At 43.6% G+C, this 23,421-nt stretch overlaps 1 protein-coding gene across 3 annotated transcripts in view; it reads left to right on the top strand.

The window, feature by feature from the left end:
• The window catches only part of ZCCHC7 (zinc finger CCHC-type containing 7), an 88,068-nt gene that overhangs the window by 56,472 nt on the left and 8,175 nt on the right, over positions 1–23,421 (top strand). For all 3 annotated transcript variants that reach the window (XM_064736123.1, XM_064736124.1, XM_064736125.1), the window contains exons 5-8: positions 376–419; positions 1,221–1,346; positions 2,299–2,469; positions 10,377–10,412. In XM_064736123.1, coding sequence (XP_064592193.1) covers positions 376–419; positions 1,221–1,346; positions 2,299–2,469; positions 10,377–10,412 — 377 coding nt within the window. The remainder of the gene's footprint in view (positions 1–375; positions 420–1,220; positions 1,347–2,298; positions 2,470–10,376; positions 10,413–23,421) is intronic.

Raw genomic sequence — 23,421 nt, 5'->3', positions numbered from 1 at the left:
ACAGGCTGCAGTGCTGGCTGCAAGGGCCGGGGCCCTGTGCTGGGGTGGATCTTGGGAGTTCAAGCCTCTGGCAGAATTAAATCCCCACCTGAATTTAAACCCCAGGGATGAGGACAAGAGGGTGGTGTCAGGAAAACTTCTCCCAATAGCTGCACCTGTGCTGATGCTCAAGTGAGGCAAATTTGGTGCCCAGTGGGTCAGTCGCTTTCCTTTACCAAAGATGGAAATAATTTCTCTGCTTTAGTACATTAAAGTACATTCAGTACCTAAAACCTGGTAGCAAGTTCAATAACCTGCAGTAATCATCATGTTTAATATATTATAGAAAAATATTCATATAAAATAAATATAATTAATTTTAATTTTGTTTTTCAGGAGAAATTGATGTGAACTGGTCTATCTCTCATAAAGACTTAGAGGTAAATGCAACCAAATTTTCCTATAATTCTTTATTTTGTTGCTTATTAACAAGCAGAATAAAGTAAATGGGATTGAAAAGCCCCTCTGTGGTGTTTTTATGGGAGGATTGGCAGTGTCCTCTCACAGGAGAAAGGAGTTCTTTCCCTGAGGAGAAATGGTATTTTTATACCTCTCCTGTTCACTCATCCAAAATTTCATGTGTATTTTTTTAAACCTGTGATGTTTACTAGGCAATGACAGTTGTAGATAGGATTTTAAATTCTGGCTGCCTACACAGAAAGTATGTGTGAGGTCACTGGGAGAGAGACAGTTGTTTCCAGCTTCTTTTTTTTTTTTTTTTTTTCCCTTTTGAAGTCTTTCTTTACAATTGCAAATTGCAGATTTCATCCAGACTTGTATAGCATTGTACCTTGTCCAAGCAGTTTGCCTTAATGTGTGCAAGGGAATATGTAATTGCATTTGCAATTGATGTTCATTTTATTTGTGTTCTGGAGAAAATTCCAGTTTGTTGTGACATAGCACAGTGAGTAAATCTTGGCTAATTGAGGGAAAGCTTCACAACTGAAGTTTTAAATAGCAAAAAAGAATGTCCTGAAGCAGAATTTCGAATGAGCACTTTCCTTCCAGACAATGCAGGTTTCTCTGTAGCAGAATTACCCATTCCAAAGCTGGATGTGTAAATTGTACACGGGAAACATTAGATTTCCGCTGGATCACTGCCAGCAGTGACCTTTCTAATTCCCAGTTCCCAAAGCACAGGATCTCAAGTGGTAAGTGCATTTCCCTCTGTGTTTCACCAGGCACAGATCTCCAACTACGCGGGCGTGCGGCACAGCAGCATGCGCTACTACAGAGCGGACAAAAACGTCACCTGTAGGAACTGCCACAGACCAGGACATTTGTCCAAGAACTGTCCCACTCCAAAGGTAAATGCAATGCTTAAATCACTTGAGCATTCAGCTGTTCCTAATATACCTTTGTGCTTGCTGTTAGAGAAGTTGTTTCAGTGCTCTGAGTTACAGGGTAGCTTGCACAAAGTCAGTTTACTGTGTGAAAGTGTCACTCTGTTTGGTGCTGACATTGCTTTGATTGTTTTTACAAAAGAAAAACGTGCAGAATTATATCATATAGAATCATATTGAATGGTTTGTGTTGGAAGGGACTTTGAAGATTAACTCGTTCCACCCCCTGCCATGGGCAGGAACAACTTCCACTAAACCATGTGGCTGTAAAAAGAGGGAAAAAAAAAAAACAAATGCCATACAGAAACATCTTTTTTTTTTTCATATGGTAAAATGGTCAGCAAGTATAAAATATTTTTAATTGTACTTTCAACAAGGAGAATCTATTGAATCAGAACTACACCCTTAGTAAATAAGTGAAAGCAGAAAGTATAATGAGCCATGATAAGAACAGTGTTAAAAACCATGGACAAGACAAAACTGGTGCTAACTTTAAGCTGAGATGGATGCCACATATTCCAAAAGTTTGTCCTGTGGTTAGGGGTTTAAAAATCAGTCAGTACATTGTAAAGAAGTGGGAGCCATTGCACGACAGCCTGGATTTAGCAATCTGTGAAACCCTTGGTCCTTGGGGCTGTCACCCACGAGGACACTCAGAATGAGCACATCCCACACGACCCTGGGGGCAGACACCCTCACTCACTGGAAAACTGGCCTCACAGAGGTACAGGCTTGGCCTCAGAATGGCTGGCTGTGTGTCACATTTGTCCCCCCACGTGCTGAATTTGTGCTGCAGAGTCTGGATGGCAGCGAGTGCCCCTCCAGCTCCCCGACACAGCCCCTGCGGGGTCCACAGGGCTGAAAGATCTACTGGAACACTGTCGCTTCACATGGCTCTGCTTCTGTTTGTCCACAGAAAGTTCCCCCGTGCTGTCTGTGTGCAGGAAGAGACCATCTGCAGCACAGCTGCCCAGCACGTTTCTGCCTCAACTGCTGCTTGCCCGGGCACTATTTCAGGGAATGCCTGGAGAGAGCCTACTGGAACAAGCACTGCAACCGCTGCGACATGAAGGGCCACTATGCTGATGTGAGTATGGCCCTTGGCACAGAAACCAGCCCTGGTTTGCTCTGTGTCTGTCAAAAACTGAATTTACAATGGCTACAATCTCTTCATGATGCTTTGATTTTACATAGTGCCTATTTGTGTAAGCATATGGAAGTGTTGTGTTTCGTCACTGCTTTACACTGTCAGCGTTTTCATGGAGAATGGTTCAAAGAGCACAAACCAAAGCCTTGTCAACACCTGGTCTTTAGTTTGGTTCAGTTGAGCAGCGGTGGACACAAAGGTCCTTTTTCCTGGGGAAGGAAAGGGGTAGGGAGGTTGAAATCAGGAGACGCAGTGCTGCAAGTGTACCAGGAAGGAGTAAAGAGTAACTCTGATGCATCAGGATGCACCAGATCTGTGGTTCTTTCACTGTGATCAGATATTAACCAGTGAAAATACTGTTAGAGAGATGTAGTTTGAAGGCTTTGTGTTTGACAAGATCTACTCAAATAAGACACAGAAGAAAACGAAAGGGAGAACGAACATAGTTGTCTCTGTCTTTCGTCTTGTATTACATTATTATGGTCTTATATGTCCCCAAAATTCAGTCCTATATGTAGCAGTCAAGCTTTCATGATATTTTTTTCTCTTGAATTAAACAGAAATAAGAATTTAAAGGCAAATTGTGATAATTTTGGCATACATTCACACTTCAGTTTCTAACTATAGATATGGCCTATATGTTTGGTTTTCAAATACACCTGTGAGATTCCATAAACACTGGATTTTTTTGAAACTCAGAAATATTTTAATCTCTTTCTAAATGTCTCCTTCCTGGCTTTATTTTTTCTGTTTGGTCAAAGAGCATGTCACAGTGGTACATGAGATGTGCAAAGGTCAGCCAGTGTATTTAGGAGTTGCTATTTCTTATGATATTTGAATGTGTGCCAGATGTACTTTTGCTTATAGCTAATGTGCCCGCAATACTTTTAAAGAATATGAATTGTACATTTCTGCACCGTCATTCTGATAGGCAGTGAGACAAAATTGCAAACTGTAATGAAGCATCTTTTCTTTGCCATCTTTTCTCTTTTCCACATTTTATGATACGAGTTTCATAAACTGGTGTCCTTTTCTTTAAAGAGCCATGAGGGCTGTATCATACAAGCATTGAAGTCCTACCTGAGCCATGCAGGTTATCAGGAACCTCACAGCATATATTTTTTCTGCTCATTTGGGTCCACCTTTAATCAGAAAAGTTGTTCTTTAAAACTTCAGGCAGTTTTGTGTGGTGCATGGGAGTTGTGAAGCTGCCTGTGTCATTCACCTGGGTGAATACTGGGGCATCAGAGCAGGAGCTCACCTGCCCAGTCCTCAGAGAGAGAGATGGCGTGGCAGAGCAGAAGCAGAGCAATCAAAACCAACAGTAAACCTGTCCTGAGACCAGAGCAGAAAGCCTGTGAAACCAACAGGTGGTCGAGACATAAAAGGCACACTTGGACAGGACAAGGTTGCTGCTCATGGCCTCAAGGTGTTTTTTGCATCTGGGATGTCCGTAGTGAAGAAAACCAGGGGTGTTCCCATACTGAAACCTTATTTAGTGGAGGGGAGCACCAGAGAGGCTGTCAGATGGAAGAGAATGTGAGTGTTCCTACGAATCTGTGAGCGCTAGGCTGTTACCAAAACTGGGTAGCAGCCAGTGTCTGGGTGTGTGCCCAAAAGCTGCAGGGGAGCATGAGGGTGAAACGGCCCAGCCACGGCAGCAGGCACCTTGTGCTTGGTACATGACTGTAACTGAGTTTTTAATGCAAGAACAGCGGGTAGGGATGTCCCAGGGAGAGCTGGGGGTCCCAGACTGCCAGCTGCACATGTGCACCAAGCCAGGAGCAAGAACCATGGTGGTGGCATGTTGGCATGGGTGCATAAACATCGTAGACGTGGGGTGATTCAGGGCTGTTTTGTAAAGGAAATCTCACTTCTCGTGGATCTCTGGAGTTCTTCAAAGGCGCAGGTTGACAAGCATGTGTATAAACGTGATCCAGGTGACATAGTCTGCAAATTCCAAAAGCTTTCATGCAAACTAAATGGGCATGGAGTAAGAGGATAAAGGTGGGATATGCTAGTGTGACATGGAAAAGGGTCAGCAATGGGGCAACAAGAGTGGCTGAGAAGACTGAATTACTTACAGAGTCAGTGGTGTGAGCCAGCTGTGCAGAGCTGCCCGAGAACTCTAAGAGTCAGAGGGAGAACACTATAAAATGGCAATTGACATTGAGTGGCAATAAATGTAAAGTAAAACAATCCCATCTTGGCATATGGAATAACAGGTTCTGCATCTTACTGTTCAGCACTCCAATCCTAGTTATGAGATATGATTCTCAAATCAGTTTAGTCAAAAAAAAATCAGTTTAGTCTTCACAAGCTGTAAAAAAGAAAACCAAACTGCTGAAACATTAGGAATCATCAGGAAAGCAGGAGCGCCTGGGAAAAGCTTTGGTCCCTGCCTTCTGTATCCCTCAGCATGGCCACAGCTCCTCAGCCTGCAAGGGAGGTGACAGAGGGAATGGTCTGTAGAGAGCTTCAGAATCATCTCTCATGGGAGACAGTGGTCAGGGGTCATAATTTCTTCCAGTACACCTGGCAACAGAAGCCAGGTTGAGAAGAGACAGTCCAGGGTGACTCTGTGTGGTCAGCAGCAGGCCTGGAGCCTCCTTGCTGAGGGATGCAGCTCTGCCCTGCCTCCAGAGGAAATAGGAGCAGTGCTTGGAAGAGAAATCACAGAATTCTACAACACCAGGTTGAAAGGGACTTCATGGATCATCTGATCATCACTGCCAACATTTCTGGGCAAAAGCATGGTCTACACAAGACAGCCCAGCCAAATCCTAAGAGTGTCCAGTTTTGTGGAATCCATCACTTCCCTCAAGAGACGATTGTTGTGATCGTGAAAATTTTCTCCTGTGTCCACCTGAAATCTCCCCAGGAGTAACTTGGAGCTATTGCCCCTTGTCTTTCCCATGTGACTCCTTGTAAAAAAGGGAAATCTCCTTGTTATCAAACATGTTATGAATGCTTTGAATGCTCAAAGGAAATTGTAATTTGTCCTTCTCAGCAAGCTTACTCCCCTTTGCTGCAACATAGAGGGTGCAGAACAGGCCTTTGTGCACAGTCTGTCAAGCTGACTTTCCACTTTGATCCAGAAGTGAATGTGAGGCAGCTCAAGGTGCTTCACCTTGTTTGCTTAGGAAACATTCACAGTTACTTAAACCATTTTAAGGTCATACATTCATGACCTGCAAGATCAGCCTCTTCTCCTGAAACGGTGCTGAGGGCATGCAGAGTCCTCTTAGCTGGAGGTGTTCTGGAAGCAGCCCAGCCTCGCGTGGTTTCCCTGGGAGGGTCACAGAGGAGCTGCTTTTGACTGATTCAGTGGCAGTTCAGTGGATGTCATGAGCCTTGTGGCTGGTGTGCAGCAGGGCTGGGAGACGGGCTCCGTGAACCTGCAGGAAGCAGGCAGAGGGGCAGTGTCTCCATGTACGCCCGGGAAACCAGCATGCAGGTGCTTGGTGGGTTGGATGGCTCTCCAGCAGCGGGCAGACAGCAGTGCCCAGGTGCTTGGTGCCCTGCAGCCACGCTGTGTCTGATGGCCCCATCCAAATGCCCAAATACCACTGTTGTCAGCACTCCTTCCCATGAACCAGCTGGTTGCTTCGACTGGCATCTTCTTGGCATATTCTGAGAACGTTCTGATTGCGCAAGCTGCCACTGACTCCTTCTCTGCAGGCAGGTTCCTTCGGCCTTTGTTGTTTGTGGCACACTGCGCTGGGCCGGGCTGGAGCTGGAGGTGCTGGGCTCATTGCACGGGGGCAGCTGGCATCTGTGGGCCCGGATGAGAGAGCACCACGTTCGCTGTGTCTCCTGAGCTGCCCAGTGTCCTGCCCACGCACCCGAGGGTGAGCACACGGCCGTGCCACCAAAGGCACGGCGACACCGCGGTCCCCTGTCCGCGCTGCCAGCGTGGGGAGAGGTCTCGACATCTGCTTGCGCAGGAGCGCCTTTGAAGGGAAGCATTGTGTGTTTTCCGCGGCAGTTCCCATGCGGAGGTGATGAAAAGTGTGTGTTTTGGCAAATCTTTTGTTTTATTGTGGTGGCTTGCGGCGGGGCAGCTCCGAGCAGCCGCTGCCTCTTTGACAAAGCACCAGAGGATTCTGTTAAAAAGTTGTGTTTAGTAATTGTAGTCGTCGTGTCAGACCATAACTGACTCGGAGCTGAAGGATTTTTGCGAGATGAGTAGCTGTGCCAGCAGGGACCCAAGTCTCCTGGGCCAGCCGCGCTCTCATTAAGATTTGCCGCTAGCCGTGGCGGTGTTCGGCAAGTATGTGACGTGCATGCTGTTATTGTATGCTTGGCTTGTCAGCCTGCAGCTTTCTGACACTCACTTATGTCACTCTTTATTCAGAGACGAAGAAGCTTTTGATAATTTGACAAGACAAGCTCTTAAACGATCTAGGTCATGGCCTTCACTGTCTGTGATTGTGAACATATTTCCTGAAAGCCCTGTCACTCATCACAGCTACATTTTCTCCCGGGGAGCCGCGGGCCCGTCCCGGTCTCCTGTCAGCGCGTGCATTTTGGTTATTCATACGCCAAATACAGTACAGCGGGCTCGGCTCTCGCCTTTGGCCGGCGCTCGCCTGTTAGCGGGGCTAATCCTTGGCCCGCGCCCGCGCCCCGCCGCGCCGCCGTCGAGGGCCCTCGGCGCGAGGCAGACGCCCGGCCGAGGGGAGCGGAAAGCAGCAAAGGCCGCTTAGTGCCGGTTTTGTGTTTGCTCATTGTTGTGGAAATATGAGAACTGGTGGCAAGGGCCTCGTCTATTGAGCTCTCGAGTCCCGGTCTGCTGTCAGGGGCTGTTTGAGATTGAGTGTTTTATTTTCTTTGATGTTCACATCGGAGAATAGGGAAGTGGGAATTAAACAACAGATGCATTAAGCCCTTGTTCTGGTAAAACAATAATTAGCACCTGATAAAATTCAATATGGGTCAAAACGTGCAGCACCCAGTCTCGATTCTGCCATTATGGCGCCGTGCTGAGGGTCAGCCTCAGGCACGAGTGAGGCCTTGCCCTTGCACAGGGCCGTGGCAGCAGTGGCACGGCTCTGGGGACAGAAATGGCTCTGGGGACAGCGGTGGCTCTGGGGACAGCGGTGGCACTGCGGACAGCTGGCTTTGGGAACAGCAGAGGCGTGGCTCTAGGGACGGCAGTGGGTCAGGGCACATCGGTGGCTTTGGGGACAGATGTGGCACGGCTCTGGGGACAGCACTGGCCTAGGGGACAGCAGTGGCCCGAGATGGTGGCATGTGCGGGCCCGCTGCCCTCACCGCACGCCTCTGCCCTCTGGAGTGGGCACCTTTTGTGCTGGTATATCTAAATGCGAGTACGGTCAGACCACTGGGGCAGGAAATAAATGCCATTTTATTTTAATGTAGTTCATCACGCTGCCATCGTAGCTGGGTACCACAGGGGCTTTTCTCTAAAGGAGGGCCATTCATGGTTAAGTTATTTTAAATAAATAAGGAAAATGGTGGGTTTGGCAGCAGTTTTGCCTGGCTACGCTGTCTACCATAGCAAACCTCCCTGCCTCATTTGAGGAGCCAGTATTTGGTAGTAATTGTTAATCATACTGTTTGTCATTCCATGATATCAGATGCAGACAACAGCCCTGAGCTGATGCAAAGTAACGAGGTTCCTGGTTAAAAGCATCATCTCCAAAGAGCTGTTGTTTACCAGTGACCCCTCCTCAGCTGTTGTACCCCACTGGAGCAGTATTTCCCCAAGCCGCCACCTGAATGAAGGAATATGCTTAGCCTTCCCTCGCCAGCTTCATCCTCTCCTTGTGCTGGTTTTGCCTCAGCCTTAGCAGGTCCCTGAGGATAAAACCCACCTCTGGACAGCACCACGCAGGGCTGGGGCTGTGCCTCTCCAGGGTTTTGACGAGAGCTCTGCCAGCTGTGCTTCTCACTCACAGCTGCAGATTTTTGCTCAAAGTGACGTCTTTGTGTCCCGAGCAGAAAAAATGCCCAACCGAACAATTATTCAAAAATAAGTAATTTTGATGATGATGAGGATGATGATTATTAAATAGCAGTCGTGTGAGTAAAGGTCATAGCACAGAGTGGCATTTTGCCAGGATAGCGCAACTCGCTGATTGCAATTGTTCAACCATATTAGCCCGGGCACACTGTGGTAATCGAAAAGTATCCAGAACTAATGTATAAATAACTGCCTGCTACCCCTGAGCTGGACCAGCACAGCTGTCCTGCGCAGCTGAAACCTCCTCAGCTCTCAGGGAGACCCTAAGAGCTCTGGTACAATATTTTTACAGGCTACAGGGTGTTTATATGTTGCTCTCTGAACCCTGGCTAAGTTAGGGAAGGAGGAAAATCCTTTTGTTTGTGCTCAAAGACAGCTTGAGTGTGTTCAAACTGTCAGATCCTCGGTGAGGAATGTGATGTCCTTCGCACATTTTCTTTATAGAAATATTAATATAAAACTCAAATATTTACACACAGCATTTGAGTAAGAGGAGAAATGTTGAACCATTACACAGAACAGATTGTAGATTTTTCTGCAGACAATTATGTTACTGGTGGAATGAATAATAAATAATATCATTTCCATCACATCTGGGAAAAACACACTGTATGTGCCACAGGGTGACTGGCAAAAACTTGGATTTTATTTTGAGAGATACTGGTTGTTGTGTGTGTTTTTTGTTTTTTTTTATTAACATGCTCCATCAAAATAAAAGAAGGCAAGATTTTGGGCACAAGTGAAAAATTTATTCAAAATCTAAAGAAGTGTTAATAGTACTCATTTGCAAGTAGTCATGAGGCTTCAGTGTTCGAAATTGCAGCTGCAGCGTATTATGGAGAAGCCGTGGAATACTACATTTCCTTTTCTCTTCTTAAAATGAAGGTTCGCAAACCAAGTTAGTAATTGTTCAAATGAGTACGGTGCTGTTCTTATAAGAAGGTAAATTTCTAAAGAGAAGTGAAAGCCCTCCGCTGCAGTAGCTGTGTACCAAAATGACAAAAAGTGACACAATTTCCGTGTCTGTCTTTGCCTCAGGGGCCATGAGAAATATCGTACATTTTGTAAAAGCATTAAGAACCTCTGAGAGAGTGATCTGAGCTTTAGTGACCACCAGCATGTTCTGATTTTGTTTTAAAGATCCACGTTTTCCTCTTTACCCTCTCTCGTGTGTCCCTCAGGTCAATTGTGTCACTTCTGTGACTCAAAAACCTCCTTGAATTTTTTTTTTTCCAAGGGCTGCGCTTAGGACTTTTATGAAAGTCTGGCGATTTAAAAAAATTAAAAGTGAAAAAAAAAGAGCTAGCAAGTCATTGTAAAAATAGCAACATTAAAGCAATCTGTTATGGTTCTTGTTTACAACTCATCTGACATGAGGCTGCTGAGGATTATTACATGTAACAATTATATTTTGATTAGGAAAGAGATACGTACAAAAAAGATAAAATATTTCTGTTCGTACATGAAAGGAAGGCACCTTGTGCTTTAATTTCTAGAGCGTTATGTAAATTTAAAATGTCAGAAAATGTAGAATTTAAATCCGCCCCTGTTTGTTTTGCAGCATTAATGCTTCCTACAGTCACGAACACACTGCTCTCCCAAACTTCTGCCCCTCAGAGAAAAAGGGCAGAGAGAAAACTGTTACTGGCTTTCTGACAATGGCAGGGAGTGTGTTAAACCAGTGTAAAATTCAATTAAACTGTCTAGCCGGGTTTTTGAAGCTGAAATGCAGACCCTTTCAGTTAAGCTTCTTATTTTCCTGTGACCGACACCAGTGGATACTGTGTTATGCCAAAACCAACAGGCTGTAAAGCACCTTGTTTCATGCTCCTAGCTGATCAATATTTTTATTTTCCAGGCTTGCCCAGAAATATGGAGGCAGTATCACCTAACAGTAAGTAGAAACACCTTTTTTATTTTCTTCTACACCCAACCTATTTACTCCTCTGTGAACTGCTGACCATAAAATATAGATAAGCATCTTCTCTGAGAAGATAATAAACATCTCAAGAGTTTTTGAACTGAAGAAGGCGATGAAACACTGTCACTATTTTTTAAGCATCTTTAAAACTTCTGTTTTCATTTTAATACTGTAATAATTAAATTAGTGCTTTGCCTCTCTTCTCTCAGTGACCACATTTACACATGGAAAGAGCGTTAAATTTTAAGTTGGGGTGCACAGCAGAAGCTGTAATCCCATCTCAGATATCCCAGATGCTGGTAATTTGTCACTCTGTGTGACAAAGCTTTCTTCTTAGATGAGTGAAATAAATCTCAGTTAGAGTGGAGATGTGAATTTAAGGAAAAACACCTCTTAAACTTTTGCAGATAATTTATAATTAGTCAGAATTTAGCTGTGACTGCTTGTTTGGCCTGCCTTAGTTGATCGTTAATCCCTGAAACAAGAAAATAAAACTTTGTGAAACTGTACCAGTTTATTACTTAGGATTTTTCCTCGTATGTAAAATAGATATAAAAATACAACAAAATGCATACAAATTTGGTTAATAGTGAAACCTCGGACAGTATTTAACCAGTAAAAACAAATTCTTGCATTGGTGTCACAGTTCTTAAATATATTAATTTCTAAAATTGACAGACAAAAAACACCTTTAAAAAATCAGGGGTTTGTTGTTCCCCTGAACTTTTCATTGCTCCCCAGATCGGCCTCACACGAATTTCGCTGTTACAGATAATTAACCCCTGTTCTCTGCTCTCAACAAAGTAGAAAAGTTTCTCCACTACTTTTCTTTTTGGATCTTTGTTTTTTTCTCTGAAACAGTAGATGGGATGTGCTTTATAATTTGTGCCTCCACCTCTTCATGGCAGTGGAATGCTCTTTTTTCTGTTTTTTTCTTCAAAATTCAATGAATAGAAGAAATCTGCACTTTAAACCTCTCATTTGTGTTTTGTGCATAATGATTTTAACACAAAGATCTGCCCTGGAAATCCTCCACCCTTCCTGAGAATTTACTTTTAAACAGATTTGGTAAAGACTTTTTGTTGGTTTGGTTGGTTTTGTTTTGGTTTTTTTTTTTTTCAAACATTGTAAGCCAAAAAAAGGTGCATTCACTGAGTATTTTTGTTTGTCTTGGTTTGGTTTGGTTTTAAAATGGATGAAGGAAAAAGGTAAATGCTGTCTTTCATTTTAATCCCTAAGGGTGCATGTAAAAACAATTTCTGAAATGTTTATAACACTTGGAACTTAATAATCAAATAGAAATATTTGGTGCAGTAACATCCTGTGTTCTGGGTTTTACTGAGATAAAAGATGTAATTTAATATTAATCCTACCTGCCTGAATTGAAAATTCCTCAAAAAGTGCATTGCCATCAACACTTATAAAATATTTTTGTCTGTAAAAAAAAAAAAACAGGGGGCAGCTTAAACTTGACCAAGCGCCGTGCCAGGACAAAATTTGAGGTATCTTGAGATAGGAAATTATTTCTGTGGATTTTTTAGAAAGCATTCAGGGTTTACAGTTAATGTAAAGTAAAACTAAGAGAAGGTGTCAAAACAAGTTCTTGTTAGAAAATGTAGTGGTTACAAATATGGGCATATTATTAAAAATACCCCTTTGGAAATTTGTGGTGCATTCTAGGTACATTTTGAAATGTGGTCAAATAGGCACACTCACAGATTAATTGGTATTGAATCAGGCCCTACCTTCCAATAAATTTTTACTTCCAATAAGATTTTTACTTTGCAGTGAATTGCAGTTTATCTGCAAATAATACACATTTCTGGCATGTGGGAAATGCTTTGCACCCCTTCATTTCTTGCATGGGAAGAGTACCTTTGGCTCAAAGTTACATTGGCAGTTGGATAAGCCTGGAATTTAAAAATTTGTATGTAAAAGACATGGCTGATATTTGCAATAAGTAAATGAAAAAAATCTGCGTTATCTGAATTATTTACAATTTATGTTTTCTTGTTCCCTTTAAATTTTCTCTTTTGCGCCTGAAGCAGAGCAGAAGTAAATAATGTTCTGGCAAGAAACAAAACTTCTAAATTAGAATTAGAATTATATATTATGTTTAAATATATTATATATATATATATGTAGCTGTAGGATTGTAACAAAAAGCCAAGTTTTTTTACTCTCATATCAGCACTGTAGTATTTCACCATAGAAATTATCCTGCAATTTTCCTGTTGTAGGAAAATTGCATATTTTGGTACAAAGAGGGGAGCAGCATTAGGAAAAATACCAGGTTTAACAGAAAAGTGGTGTTGATGCTGTCATGGTCCACAGAGGCTGCCCAGCTGTTGGGGGCCACAGGAGAGCTTTTCCTGCCCTTCAGCCAGGGGCACAAGCACTGGAGTTAAACTGATTTTGATAACTTGATGGCGAGCATCCCCACATGTGCAGGTCCATGTACGTGCAGAGGAGCTGGGGCGTTCAGTTTGGTGATAATACACCAGATTTTGGCACCGTTCACAGAGGGCTGTCACAGAGTTTGTCTGAGTGTTTTGCCTCCTGTAAAGTATTCTTAGTTAATTTCTGTGAATGCTGGTGAGGAACCACCCGGCCTTCCCCGTCAGTCCTTCATGAGGCTGTTGGTTATTTCATTCATTTTGGGTCACTTTCCTAGGAGATGGACTGCCATCTATTGACTCCTCGGAGCCCCTGCATGGCGTGCAGGGCCGCTCAAACAATGACTCAATAACAAACCCTCTCTGCTCTTGGGCATGGTGCTGGGGTTTGTTGACGTTGGCCATGGTGACAAATTTGAGCACATTGCAAATAATTTGTTGTATGGGCAGAAACATCTTATTCCAGCCAAAAAAGACTGCCAGCGCAAGGAATCTTATGAAGAACTGGCAAAAAGGATTGTAAAATGAATATTGTAATTTGCCTTTTGATGGAAAAAAAGATTATCATAAGGCATGCAGTGAAGCTTAAATCTAAGGGCTGTGTGATAATCAGAGCTTTATACGTGGCTGAAAGTACTTTCTTTGAACTTACTCTTTCAACTCTTTTAACTAAAATTATTCTGAAAAAAAAGCCAATCCAAGTCAGCAGAAAAATCCAACTCCCACTGCGGTTTAAAATACTATTTAATAATCTCTTTAAGACGGGGATTTAAAACTTTTACAGATCGTTTTCATCACAACTACACTCCGTGTTTCTCCTGTATCAGAGAAGGGCAATTATATTTGTCAAAATACATTTCAAGTTTTATTCGTGTATTTTGTGAATTGGTTCATACCCACTAAGGCTTATCAAAGGGGTTATTGTCAATCAAATAACAGGACAAAGACTTCTTTGACAGAGTCAGGAAAAACAGTTTTAACCATAGCTTGCTGGAGTGTCAGTGATGATACATGTGATTTTTTTTGGGCACAAGGCATTTGGAGGCCTTATTGAGCTCTTTGTTCTGGGTTTTGAGGAAGCTTTGCTTACAGCTGTGACTTTCTAAATGCCAGGTGCTCCACAAATCCCGAGAAGCACAGCCCATGTTCCTCAAGACATGCTGTCACATCGTCCCCTCTGCACCCTACGGGTACAGGGGTGCACTCTGCAGTGTTATTTCACCCTCAGAGCACTGGCCTCTTTCTCATTCCCTTTCTCCTGTCACTTCAGATTTAAGCTATAAATGTAGTGATATTTATTATGCATTTTAGGTGGAGGCCATCTTATGGCCCTCTAAAAAACAAAAAAGACAAACCCTAAATCACACTAAAATATCAATGGAAAAACTTGTGAGAGGGCACCCAATGATTGTCTTTTGTTTGTTTCAGTTTTGCAGTGTATTCTTTAAAAAATACATTATTTCCCCTCAAGTTTGACCTGCTGCCCGTGCACCTTGCGGCGGTGCGGCCTATGGCTGCTGCTGTCCTCAGTGGGCCCAGGCTGCAGAGGGGGCAGCGCTGGGGCTCACATTCTGCATGGCCAGCCCTTGTCCCCTCTGCTGCTGCTGCTGCTGCTGCTGCTGTGGGCAGCCTGGGGCTCTGTGCTGGCCATCCAGGGGGCACCGAGGGCCGGGCTGCCCGCGCTGACCAGCGGCTGCGGCCTCAGCCCCATCCCGCGGCCTGCGTGGCCTCTGTGGCCTGAGCGGCCTGCTGAAGCTGCTGCTAGCGGTAGCACCCATCCAGCAGATGACACCACTGGAGAAAAAGAGGAAATTTATTTCTCTTCAGTGCCCAGAGACCGTGTTTTGCCCTGGGTGTGAGGTGCACTTGTGCCGTGAAGGCCCAGAGTGTGGATGGCAGCGCCGGCAGAGCAGCCAGCCATGGGCACGGTGCTCAGCGTGTTTCGTGTTTTGTCAGATGGAAACGGGCCGGCTCCAATCTCACCACATCTTATTGTCAGAGTGGTTTGTACCATGCAGGAGGGGATGTGGCCAGTTCAGCCCAGTGCCAGGATGAGGACACCACAGTCAAACAGGAGTGAACTGTGCAAGTGTTAGAGTCTTCAGTAAATAACAACTGAGTAAAGAAATTCTGTCCCTAAAATGAGCAGAGCAAGTTTTTTATTTTCCTGAGGTGTTTCTCGCCGTTGATATGTGTGTTAAAACATAAATCTCACTGGGACGGAGTGTTTTCTTTCTGTAGGGATGTCTCATTTTTAAAAGCCCCTTCGTGCCCTGGTGCCGCTCCAGCCAGCCACGCTGGCTCCGTTCCCCTGTGCCCTGCCTTCACCAGCCTCTTCTTCTTGAAATCTCACCAAGCAAGATGGCCACCAACAGAGCTTTAGAACCATCAGAATTTTTAATTAGCAGAAGCTACCATTTAACACACTTTTTGTCAGTTTGTTAATCTTACTTTTAATCCGCTTACATAAAGGAAGGTGAACCAGAAACTGGCTGATTTGGCCTCGTGTATGAAGGACACGAAGGGACATTCGTCTTTTGTGTTTAAATGTTGCGCTCAGGTTTCTTTGTGTGCATGATTAAAATTCCTCGTGGCCTGCTACTTTTTTTCTGAAGTGAAAATGTAAGCCATATCCCTGGAAGTCAATTTCTCTGTTACGCTGTGACTTCCAGAAAGGAAAAATAAAAAATAACACAACCCTGGCAAAAAAATATTTAGGCGACAGAGAGAGAGAGAGGACATTTGGTTTCCAGAATTGTTTTAGGTGTTGAACAGTGAGGGAAGGGATGGATTTAGAAGCATTTTGGTGAGGAGGTTAATGCCTGTTTTCCATGCAGCTGTGGCTGTGACATGGCCGCAGGGCTGGCTCCACTGGCCATGACACAAAGCCACAGGCCATGGGGTCAGCGCTTCTCTGGAATGCTTCAGCATCTGGCCAGTTTCTCTCCAGGTGTGTCATGGCTATTTCTAGCAGCTCTAGGGAAAAAAAAAAAACCAAAAAAAAAAGGTCTGTTTGTGAAATTGGTAATGTATTTTTCATATTTTGGAATCTCAGAGTGGGCCCTCGTGCCATTGCTTCAGTATCCATTCAGCAGGATATTTTACAGGAAAGGCAGCTCAAAATTCCCGGCGTTGTGGATTTAGGGTAAAAATGACTCTGACTCTTGAGGGTTTCAGGGCACAGGAACACCTGGAGCATGACGGTGTCCACATACCTGCTTGGGAGGTGCTTGGGTTTGGGAAGGTTTCCTGTCCTTTGAGAGGCTGCTTGCCCTGATAGCCAGAGGAGGAGCTGGGGCAGACCTTGGCCAGCAACAGGCAGATATTTTGGTTTTAAACTCTCTGTGTTTTAAAGTCTCTCTTGTCCAAACCTGACCCATCTTGCAAGAGGTTTTGAGTGTCTGGGGTGCTGCTGACATGCTGCCAGCCCTGCACAGCTCTCCTGGAGAGAGCCAGCAGTTCAGAGGAGCTTGGTGTGTGAGCAAACCAATTTTACAGCTTATTTTCTCCTGCTAATTGTAATTTGCTGTGTTCCCACTCTCTTTCAAGTTTCAGATTTTTTTGAGGCTATCAGAAACCTAAACCCCAAATATATTGCAGAGCAATCATATTTCACAAAAGATATTCTGTCTGATAGCTTTTTTTTTTTTTTTTCAGAAATCAAAGACAGTTTCAAGTCCTGAAATAACTATTAAGTTTATGAATTCAAAGCATATGCTATAGCCTTTCAGTACAAATGCTAGCTAAAAGTTCTTTCCCAATTTTTATTTGAAAGGTGTATTTAGATTATGATGGGGAAAAGAAGTAGCTTTAGTAACCTTGTATAAATTTTCTGCAAGGACATTTTGGGTGGGATGCAGAATCTTTCAGCAGCATGGGTACCACCTGCCACTCACCTTCATCATGTAGTAACCATGGTAGGAAGTGTCCTGCTTCTCTGACTTTTATCTGTCTCCTGCTCTTCTGCACCTGCTCCCCAGAAAACAAAATAAAAGGTGCTTTAAAATTGAGGGTTAAAGAGAGATTATATTTTGACGGAAAATTGTATTTCTGTATATTTCTGGAAGCAGTGTGGAAATGGGGAGAGAGTGGAATGGAGAGCTGGGCTGGCTGACCATTTCTGTGATTTTGGGGTTCCAGAACTGGCATTGTTGGGGTGCTTGCCTTGGAGAGCGGCGCCGCTCAGAGAGCCCCGGCTCCACCTCAGTGTTGGGGTGGTGTCAAGGGCCCTGTTTGCTGCAAAAGCAGCCTCTTTCACTGTGAAAGGGAAGTGGAGGAGAGCAGAGGATGGAAATTAATGTATCTTACTATTTCCAATCTCTGGTTAGCTCACTCCTGTGTGCCTCGGACGTTCTTTGTGCAGTCCACGACATTTGGTGGCTTGTGTCCCTCCAGCCCTGCACACCCAAAACCAGAGAGGTTTGGGTTATTTTTGTGATGCACCAAAGCTGTTGGGTGAGTGGGTAATTAATCAAAGAGAATAATCAGGGAAGGTTTGCTGCTGAAATATTTCCCCTTCATATGCTCAACTGCAGTTCTCTTAAGGGAAAGGATTAAGATTATTTTTTTCTAAAATGCTTACAAATTCAGTTTAAAAATTTCACCTCTCTTTTCTTTCATTTGAAAAGGTGAACTTATGCAAGCATTTAAATTATTATCATGATTTCAAAGCATTAACCATCTAAATAATAGAATTTTTAAGCTAAAATGAGGTTTCCAATGCGTTTTAAAAATATTTGAGAAAAAAAAAAATCTATGCCCTCTTTCTGCTGTCAGTGCTATCATGAATGTTCATATTAAAGTTCCTACATCCTGAAAATTTCTCCAAACTTGATAATAAGGTGTCTTTTTTAAGTTTTGTTAGACCTTTGAACCAGTGTCAAAATTCTGTGGGAAGCCAAAAATCTCGTCTGCAAATTCAACAGACATTTTAATACGTGAAAAAATCCACAGTTGTACATAAAAATACGCATAAATGCCGTAAAATGGATTTTTGTGCGTTTCTGTATTGCAAAGTGGAAAAAGTATAAAAAGTCAGTAAATCTGCTTGCACTGCGTGGTTCATCTTGCTGGTGATTCGTGTGTCACAGCAGCCCGGTGGTAAGACAGTAACTTCCTCAAGTTATGCTCGATCATGTTAATAATCTACGGATTAGGGTTCCCTAAAAATATTCACTGATTTAATTCCAAGAGGGTCTATCATGTCAATGATATTAATACATCTTGTTAGGTCCTGTCATGTGTATAGAAAAGTTTCTATCCCCGTGACAGAATTATCCTGATTTTGATTTCAAGTCTTGAAGAACCCGGTATAAAGGGAATTAAAGGAGGCCAGGCACCACTAACCCTGTGCCACCCACCCAGGGCCACAGAGGGAGGCGTCCCACACAGTTTTGGGCTGCAAATTCCCAAAACTCCCACAGAGTTTTGGGAGTGAAGCCGGGCCTTTGGTGTTGACTCATTTTTTTAATGCTGAATTTGGGTTACATTACCCTTTCCCTGCTCCTCGCTGTCTCCACAGTGCAGTGGTGGCAATGCTGCCCACTGTGGGCTGGGCAGAGCCTTGTTTTTCACAAGGGGAGGACACTCACTGACACGGTCAGTTCTTCTAACACCTGGGGTCCAAAAGTGGCTTGTCTTTTTCTTTTCCTTTTTTTCTTTTTGCTCCCCTCAAACTTGCAGGTTTTCCACCTGTAGTCTCTGCTCACCTTGTAGCCAATAGAAATTATTTTTATGTTGTTTCTGGACTATGCTGTTAGTTATGTTTCTAATTAATTTTTATAACTTCTTCTGGCACTTAAAAAATGGAGTGATGAGCACCTGTGCGGGAGTACAGACACTGAAGGGTTTCTGTGGACTGTGCAATAACCCTGAAAAATCTCTTCCTTTAAAATTACTTGAGATACCCAGTTTCTGTCTGTTTGGATGCCAGATGAGACCTGGTTAAATTCATTCTGATTTCTTGATGGTAGCCTCAGAAAGGAAGGAAGGAGAGGAAAAATGATTGCACTGAGATACTCAAAAGTTGGTCTGGAGGAAACTGTTTGGGTCAACAGCATATTTACATGGTGTGAGAGTGCAGAAATCTGATATGCTCTGATCCATTTTTAGAAGTTGTATACTATTCAGGAAGTCCCAAGTCACATTAAAGTAAAAACTGCACGGAATTGAAAACAATTTTTAAAAAATTGGTGTGCAAAAGGGAGATGGAGAAGCTTTTGTTTGTCAGTGGTTGTATACAAGCTGTCACACATTTCCACAAGGGCATATATGGGATGAATGTCACTCGTCATGAATCTAAGTGCAAATAACTGCTATTCCTGAATAAATATGATGCTCTTTAATGGAGGGCACATGAAAAAATTATGAGAAAATGGATAAACATTACCACGTGCAGTTGGCATGTTGGTAATGTAAGGAAAGTGCTTCTGTGAAATTGTCATTAGTGAAGGATGCTGCATGCTGAAGTCCAGCTGCTGGGGAGTTTAAAGGGAAAAGGTTCAATTATTATCTATTTAAAACGTACCCCAAAACTCACTTCTAGTAAACTGATGACTGCTTACTTGGCATCTCATATTCCTCAGCAGAACTGAAAGGTGTTCCCACGTTTACTTTCATTTTAGCTGTGATTAGAAGCCACTTCCAAAAAACAAAATAAAATAAAATTAAGAGTCTATTTATCAAGGAATACCTATTAGGAGTGCTCCCCTAAGAAACTTATTCAGACATGGTACTTCATCCTTTTGGGTGCAGTGGTGAGAGACCATCAGTAGATGACATGAAGATTAAAGGGGGAGAAAGGAAGCTGTAACTCATCCAGAATGACAGTAAAAATTAAAACCTTCAGGTTTGTCATGCTCCCCCGTGTATTAGCTAATAAATATAACTGTGCTTCAGTTCTGTTCATCTTCTGATTTTACAGGCTTTGCAAATGTTTGTTTTTAGATTAATGTATAAATGTATGTGTAACTATGCATATGCTTAGCGTGGGGCAGCCGCTGCCGTGCCCTGGCAGATATATAGATATATAGCGATGTACATAAACATTTGGGCGATCCCCTAACAAACACTCCAATAAAATATACATGTCCCAGTGCATGAGTCTCCTCCCCCTCCTCCTCCTCTTCCTCCTGCACCTCCTTTTCCTTCTCCTCCTCCTCCTCCTCCCTCTCCGCAAGGCTCTCCCCACCTCCCCCACCCCACTTCAAAGCTTGTGGTCCTTTCTCCATCCGTGTACTAAAAGGTTTCTTTGTGAGCCAGGCCATTTGTCCGTCATTGTTTGGGGCCCAAACGGTGGTAAAATACCCTGTCACCGATCTGGAGCACGGTGAATGGCAGCTTCTCTCCGGACAATTGGCGGCGGTGCCGAGAAATATTCCTGAGAGGATTATTTAACCTTTCAATTTAGGGGGCACAAAGCCCGGCTGATTAATGAACTTTCTGATGGGCGCCGATAAGCGGATCTATTTCTTTATTTCCTCCAAAAGTGATTCCTTCTCCTGTCCCATATTACTATAATCTTAAACATAAAATGTGGCAAATAGATTAAAAAACAGCACTAAAGAGTTTATCTGGCTAGCAAACTGAAGGAGCTAAATTAAAATTGGTAATGAAAGCAGTGGCTGAGCCCTGTATATGGTTTTTAAATGCGCTGTGTATTTTGAAGAGACTTATTCTCCAGCCTGCCTGGTAATGACTGCTTTGGGTGCGCGGTTCGGGTCCAGCTTCTGTTATCCCCCCAAAAAAATGAGTTGTGTTATCTGGATGACTGCAGACACATATGCATCCCCCTTTCTCACTGCATGGGCAGACAAGGTCGATAGCATTACAAGGTATTTGTGGCAGTGCTTGTTTCAGTTTTCAGAGCTGCCAGTTTTCAGCCAGATTTGAATTACAAAAGAAGAAGCTGGCATGAAAATTGAAAGGGTTTATCGGCTAGTCTGAAGCCTCATAGCACATTGCTTATTTATGCAGTCCATTTGCACCAGGAAATGTAAAAAGGAAATACATTTTAAAAATAAGGTCATAAAGACCCAGATATGTTTAAGATGGCAAATAAAATATAGATACCTATAATATCTTTCCAGGAAACGATTTCACTTAATGTTGCACATTACTTCGGAGGAGCATTTATGTTACTGTCATAAATTTGTGCGTTTGTGTCACCATACAGATAGTCCCCAGGGATTAGGAACGAAGTGTTTGCTAACTTACTTTAAAATTAAAATAGAAGGGGAGATAGGTTTGTAGTTTGAGAGCCACATCAGGAACAGTTAGTGTTTAATGCGCCATCGTTTTTAAATAACATTTTGCATTCCCTGTAAAATTAGCCATGGACGGCTAGAGAGATGCCACCACCTTTGGAGAAAATTGGGATGCCTTTTAAACCATGAAGATTTTGAGGCATTCAGGGATTGTATTGTTGTTATCCTCACTATCTTGCATACATTCATTTTCTCTGTGAACTTGAGGGGTTTTTGTCCGTTTCGTAGAGAAGACTTTTTGAATTAATATTTTAGGGTTTTCTCTTCTGCTTGTGAGAGTATTAAAAGATTGCATTCATTTATTTTAAATACATAATACTGTACGTTTTGTCTCTTCCTTTAGCGTTTTCACACAGTCAATTGTAGATGCTATTTGCATCTCTTTAAAATGCATTGTAGAAATGTCTTATTTCTGTAGAAAGAGATCACTTCACAGTGCTCATACTGTGGACCGGGCAAGCTAAATTTCTTCCTCTGGGAAAGGTTTTGGTTTCCCAGACTGTACAATCAAAAATTAAAATTTGATTAATTAACTGGTAATTTAATGTGTATCACGGCTTAATAAAAAAAAAAAAAAAAAAAAAAGGAAGAAAAGGAAAAAAACCCTAAAAGATAAGTGAGATCACTTTTTTCTTGGTTATTTCACTGTGTTTTGGTGATGTCCAAATGTCATGAGCACATTTAGTAAAGCGTAATTTGTGGGAAGATGCTCAGGTTGGACCTCCACAACTCCTGTGGGAAGAGAAAGGTTTTATTAGATAGCTGAAAAAAAGAAATAAAATTCAGTGAAGAAATTATTTCATTTGTAATTGTTTGGAGTTTAGTGGGATTAAAAGTTAAAATACTAAATTTGTATGTTTCTTGGTTATTAGCATGCACCAAGCTCAGTGTGTTTCTTTCATGAATTTTCATAAGGATTTTTACTACGTAGCATGTGTGGCTTAATGATGCAATCACCTGATAGACTGGGAAGACTCCAAAGGAGACGTTCCGGTCTGTTGTGTACATAATACTTGTTTCAAAAATCTGCCTAATTAAGGAATTACCCAATGGAATGCAAGTCTACTGGGTGCATGACACGGTTAAAGAAAATAACAACAACAAAAACCCTGGGTATAATTACAATATTACATGATACCTTATATTGGCAATTTGGAATATAAGGGAATGATGCTAACCTGCCATTGTTTCAGCTGGCATGCCAGTAGATTATGATAATTTGTAGGGTAAAGTAAATGTATATTTTTCCGTGATGGAGCTGCTGTGACCTTTTCTGTGCCCAGCTCCAGCCTGCAGTCACGGCGCGTGATGATTCACTCAGTGATCGCCTTGCAGTGGCTCTAGGAAGTTGTGAAATGCTGTTGAGAATGGGTTTTGCTCCCAGAGCCAGGCCACGTTGGTCTTGTTGAGCTGCAAACGCAACCTTTGGTGGTTTGCAACGCTTGCGCTTCACTGTGGGGCACAAAGTGGTAGAAAGAGTAAAAGTATGCCCTGCCAATCTCAGAGGAGTGGAAACTGATGTTGGATGTGACCAGCCAGGAGCACCTCAGAGCAAGGCTTCATCAAGCAGGGGGCAGCTGGTGGGTTCGTGGGCAGTGGCCGTGGTTCCATCCAGCTGGCTGCTTGGCGCTGGGAATTCACTCGTCTGCGTTTGGTTCACGTGTCAGGGTGGGCTCCGCAAGGCTTTCCTCGTGCCAGGCTGGGGCTCCGGTGTGTGTGCAGGAGCTCTCCCTGCACAGCTGGGGCACATCGCACTGCACGCGTGTGTCACAGCACGTGGGACAGCCCGGACACAGCGCACGTCACGCTCTGCACCTGCTGCGTGTCACAGCACACGTCATCACGTCACATGTCACACAACACATCACACTCTGCACATGCTGCATGTCACAGCCATGGCACAGCCATGGCACAGCCATGGCACAGCCCATGGCACAGCCCATGGCACAGCCATGTCACAGCCCATGGCACAGCCCATGGCACACCACCCGTCACACTCTGCACATGCTGCATGTCACAGCCATGTCACAGCCCATGGCACAGCCCATGGCACAGCCCATGTCACAGGCATGGCACAGCCCATGGCACAGCCCATGGCACAGCCCATGGCACAGCCCATGGCACAGCCCATGGCACAGCCATGGCACAGCCCATGGCACACCACACGTCACACTCTGCACATGCTGCATGGCACAGCCCATGTCACAGCCCATGGCACAGCCATGGCACAGCCATGTCACAGCCCATGGCACAGCCCATGGCACAGCCATGGCACAGCCCATGGCACAGCCCATGGCACACCACACGTCACACTCTGCACAT

Source organism: Zonotrichia leucophrys, chromosome Z, assembly GCF_028769735.1.
Source record: "Zonotrichia leucophrys gambelii isolate GWCS_2022_RI chromosome Z, RI_Zleu_2.0, whole genome shotgun sequence".
NCBI classification, from domain to species: Eukaryota; Metazoa; Chordata; class Aves; order Passeriformes; family Passerellidae; genus Zonotrichia; species Zonotrichia leucophrys.
Note: the sequence above shows the minus strand (reverse complement) of the source record. Positions and strands in the feature narration are given on the sequence as shown.